The 4972-nt window shown below is 40.3% G+C and overlaps 1 protein-coding gene across 1 annotated transcript in view; it reads left to right on the top strand.

The window, feature by feature from the left end:
- The window catches only part of stk25b (serine/threonine kinase 25b), a 27295-nt gene that overhangs the window by 2928 nt on the left and 19395 nt on the right, over positions 1-4972 (top strand). The window contains exon 2 of the mRNA XM_014024512.1: positions 341-571. Coding sequence (XP_013879966.1) covers positions 341-571 — 231 coding nt within the window. The remainder of the gene's footprint in view (positions 1-340; positions 572-4972) is intronic.

The following is a 4972-nucleotide window of genomic DNA, read 5'->3' as shown; positions in this document are numbered from 1 at the left end:
GTCATCATTTACCCAGAATGCTTTGTGTATAAATAAAATTGCCCCGTCCGTGTAATATATTTTTAAAATTTTAGTTTAAAAATTATAAAAACTAAACAGCCTACAGTATTTTTACAGTCTTTATTTTACTTAAAAATATATGTTTATCAAATAAAGTCTAATGTTACAACTAATCTGGGATCCCTTTAAGTGAGATGAAATGAGGACTGCTTCCCTCGACTATATTTTTGTTATTTATTACCTAAGCATAAACTACAAATTAAATCACGTATGCACACAAATGAAAATGTAAACACAGCTGTTTGTTTGTTCGGGGATGACTTTGCTTTTTGTTGATCAGAACACCCGGCTGGACCCTGAGGAGTATTTCACCAAGCAGGAACGAATAGGAAAGGGTTCGTTTGGAGAGGTCTACAAAGGCATCAACAACCGCACCAAGGAGGTGGTGGCCATTAAAATTATTGACCTGGAGGAAGCAGAGGATGAGATAGAAGACATCCAGCAGGAGATCACAGTGTTGAGCCAGTGTGACAGTCCTTTTGTTACCAAGTATTATGGGTCATACCTGAAGGTGAGATCATTTGTGATGCTCGTGTTTTTGCAGTTTTCAGCCTGAACATACAGGTGTGGATGAAATTGTTGGCACCTGTTGGCAATAATTGAAAACAGTTATGAGAGGCCAAAAAGCTGGTCAGCATGTATTTGAGAGGGTGGTGAAGAGGTTAGAGAATATGAGTCTGTGATCGGATGTTCAACTCCCCAAATCAACCAGCCCCACTTTGGGCTCTTGAGCAAGGCCCTTTAGCTCTCCAGGCGCTGTAATTGGCAGCCCACTGCTCCACGTGTGTTCGCTTGTGCGATGGATAAAATGCGGAGAATTAATTTCCCCTCTGCGGGACAATAAAGGCTAATAAAATAAAATAAAAATTTAAAATCTAAAATTTTTTTTGGATAAATTCCAATTTGGCTTTTTTATCATCATTTTTTTTTCAATAATGAACCCCTCCTGGATCTTCCTCCATGGACCCCACTTTAATTCAATATGTGACGAACTGTGTAATCAAAAAGTGATGTAACTTTAACAAAAGGTGCGTCACTTCAGCTCGAATAATTTCAGATGATTGTTTTGACTTGTCCAACATCTGTATTCTGTAGTGTCCATGTGATCAAACTGGGATTGCATTTTTTCTTGCATCCACATCCTGGGAGGTTGTCTGCAGTAGGGTTGGGCAATATTGGCAAAAAATTAATCACGATTAATTATGGTATTTAGCCGATAACGATTAATTTGACAATTAATCCCCTGGAGTCCCTTATGTCCTGGTCACATGACCAATTTAGTGGGAAAGATTTGCTCGTAAAAATCTTTTCCAAATTGAGTCAAAATTACAGACTTCAGGCTATACATTAAATTATAAATTGTGTTGATAGATAAATAAATTACAGAACTTTTTTTTTACGTTCATCATATCTGAAGCAGAGAGGAGCACCGAGCGGACTCTGCCTGGTGGCATTAATCGTCAAGTGCCAAAAAGTAATCGATTAATGTTTTTCTGACGATTAATTGCACACGATACGATTATGCCCAACCCTAGTCTGCAGTCCTGTGAACTTTTATCTTTATTGAGATTGTGATTGAGTGGTTTAGGGAGTCATCCTCTAATTCAGAGAGTTGGCGGTTCAATTCCCTGTTATTCAGTTACATGTCCAAGTGTCCACTGCCTCTGATGTGTGTCCCATCAGTGTATGAATGTGATTTAAAGCACTGATTAGTCTCGATAGATGAATTGTACATGTTAGTTTTGTAGGAGACCTATAGAGTGCTGTGTGAATGGGTAAATGAGGACACAGATTGTAGTGTGAAGAGTATCCTGGTTGGATAGAAAGGTGCTACATAAGTACAGTCCATTTACCAATAATCTTGTCAGCTATGGTCCCAGGAACACAACACAGCTCACAGAGGGAGCCTTTATCTTTAGCATGGATATCTGTTATTTTTATTTTGAGCTCCTCAGACAACTTCCTTTAACTGAATCATTTTTCTTGAGAAATGAAGCATAGTAATAATGAGCTTTGAGGGTACCAACAAATGTGCAACCCCAATTCCAGTGAAGTTGGGATGTTATGTGAAACATAAATATAAAGCATAATACAATGATTTGCAAATCCTTTTCAACCTATATTCAATTGAGTACACTACACAGACAAGATATTTAATCTTCAAATAGATAAACTTTATTGTTTTTTTTTTACAAATATTCTGCAACCCATTCCAAAAAATCTGGGACAGGGGCAACAAAAAACAGGGAAAGTTGAGGAATTTAAAAAAAAAAAACAGTTTGGAGCATTCCACAGGTGAACAGGTAAATTAGAAACAGGTGACTGTCATGATTGGGTATAAAGGGAGTATCCCTGAAAGGTTCAGTCGTTCACAGTCGAGGTTGGGGTGAGGTTCACCACTTTGTGAACAACTGTGAGAAAATAGTCCAACAAGAATGAAAGAGTTCAGCTAAAAGCTTCAACTATCAGTGTCCTCAGTTCACAAACATTTGTGTTGTTAGAAGGAAAGCTGATGGAACACAGAGGAAACATGACCCTGTACAGCTTTATTAGAACCTGTTGCAGCAACAAGTTCAAAATAAGTGAATATTTGCAAAGTAGAAAGTTTATCCGTTTTTAAATATCTTGTCTTTTTTGTGTATTTAATTGAATATAGCTTGAAACTATTTGCAAGTCATTGTATTCTGTTTTTATTTATGTTTTACACAAAGTCCCAACTTCATTGGAAATAAGGTATGGGAAGAAACTTATTCCAGCAGAAACTGAATTACTCAGATTGAATCTGTGCATAATTTGAAATTAAATGCATTTGTTTGAAAAGGAATTTCACTAAACTGAAACAGAATTTAATGGTTTGAATCCGAATTCATTTGCTTTGAAACTGTATTTTGTTGCATAAAAAATTCAGTTTGACTAGTTTCCCTTTCAGTTATATATTTCAATTTCAGTTCCAAAGTTCATTTTTTCTTTTGTCACATATTTGTGTTCTTAGGAAAGCCACAGAGTCAATTACAGATCAATAGATTTAAGTTTCACAGGAGTAAAGCTTCCTTTATGGCAATGTAGGCGTTCAGATCTCACGGAAGCTGTAATGTAACAGAGTTGATGCAATCCAATGTAAAAGTGTTGAAAAAGAGACAAACTTATTTTATTGCTGTGGTTAATTTTACCTAGAGTCTGGAGGGGTTGAATCTGCCTGCAGCTTGGAGGGACAGGACTGAGCTGCCTGTCAGTGCTTTGGGACCGGGGAGGAGCTCATAACAACACCTGCTGCTCATCAGAGAGCTGTGTTCATGTCAGAGTCTCTAAAAGTCTCAATAACACCAGAAAAAGAGTCTCTGTATTTTTTTGCTACTCTCTTTTCTTAAAAACAGTCACTAGAGGTGTCTGAAAACTCACTAAATACAGCAACAAAGTCGTTAAAAAAGCAACGCTGCATTCCACAATCCACCACTTCTCTCTCATGTCAGACAGTTGTCTGTCCATCCATCCGTTTTCTTCCTCTTATCCGGGGTCGGGTCTTGGGGGCAGCAGCCTAAGCAGAGAGACCCAGACTTCCCTCTCCCCAGCCACTTGGGCCAGCTCTTCTGGGGGAATCCCAAGGCATTCCCAGTCCAGCTGAGAAACATAGTCCCTCCAGCGTGTCCTGAGCCTTCCCTTGGGCCTCCTCCCAGTGGGACGTGCCCGGAACACCTCACCAGGGAGGCGTCCAGGAGGCATCCTAACCAGATGAACCACCTCAACTGGCTCCTCTCGATGTGGAGGAGCAGCGGCTCTACTCTGAGTCCCTCCTGGATGACTGAGCTTCTCACCCTATCTCTAAGGGAGAGCCCAGACACCCTGCAGAGGAAACTCATTTTGGCCGCTTGTATCCGCAATCTCGTTCTTTCGGTCACTACCCAAAGCTCGTGACCATAGATGAGGATAGGAACGTAGACTGACTGGTAAATCGAGAGCTTCAGCTTCTGGCTCAGTGCTTGCTTCACCATGACAGACTGGTACAGCACCTGCATCGCTGCAGATGCAACACCAATCCACCTGTCAATCTCCCACTCCGTTTTTCCCTCATTCGTGAACAAGACCCTGAGGTACTTAAACTCCTCCACTTGGGGCAGGACCTCCTCCCCGACCCAGAGAAGGCACCCTACCCTTTTCCGACTCAAGACCATGGTTTCGGATTTGGAGGCACTGATCCTCATCCCGGCTGCTTCACACTCGGCTGTGAACCGCTTCAGTGAGAGCTGGAGATCACGATCTGATGAAGCCAACAGGACCACATCATCCACAACAAGCAGAGACATGATCCTAAGGTCACCAAAATGGATCCCCTCAACACCGTGGCTGTGCCTAGAAATTCTGTCCATAAAAGTTATGAACAGAATCTGTGACTGTTATGGAAATATTTATTTAACAAAGATAGAAATACGTGGTCCAAGAATGAAGGCACTCTGTGGAATGATCAGCTGAGTTTTATTGCAACAACAGGAACGCAGAAAACAACATCAGACTGTCCCCCTGCTCTCTGCTCCTGCTTCTCCTTCTCTGAGGCAGTTGAGGCCTCATATATACTGTTTAACAAACACTATTATGTCATCTTAATAAAGCAAGATTTCATCCTAAGGAAATGTTAGGTCAAGGGAAAACACAAAGATAAACACAAGTGATATCTAAGAATGATTGTTGTTAGCAAATTTTGTTCTGACTTTAATCATTCTATCTACTGATAAACAGCATGTCATGAAAACTTAGGTTATTAAAGTATGTCATGAATTACTGGCTTAAACCTAAAAGTATTATTTCCAGCCATTGGTAGGGCTTAACACTTACTATAGACTGCAGAAGATGGCGGCGGTGCCAGCAGATGTATGTAGCTGTGCAGTATCACTGCAGGAAAATACATCCTATTTGACTT

This window comes from Austrofundulus limnaeus, unplaced genomic scaffold (assembly GCF_001266775.1).
Source record: "Austrofundulus limnaeus strain Quisiro unplaced genomic scaffold, Austrofundulus_limnaeus-1.0 Scaffold425, whole genome shotgun sequence".
NCBI lineage: Eukaryota > Metazoa > Chordata > Actinopteri > Cyprinodontiformes > Rivulidae > Austrofundulus > Austrofundulus limnaeus.
The sequence above is the reverse complement of the archived record's forward strand: the minus strand, read 5'-3'. Positions and strand labels throughout refer to the sequence as shown.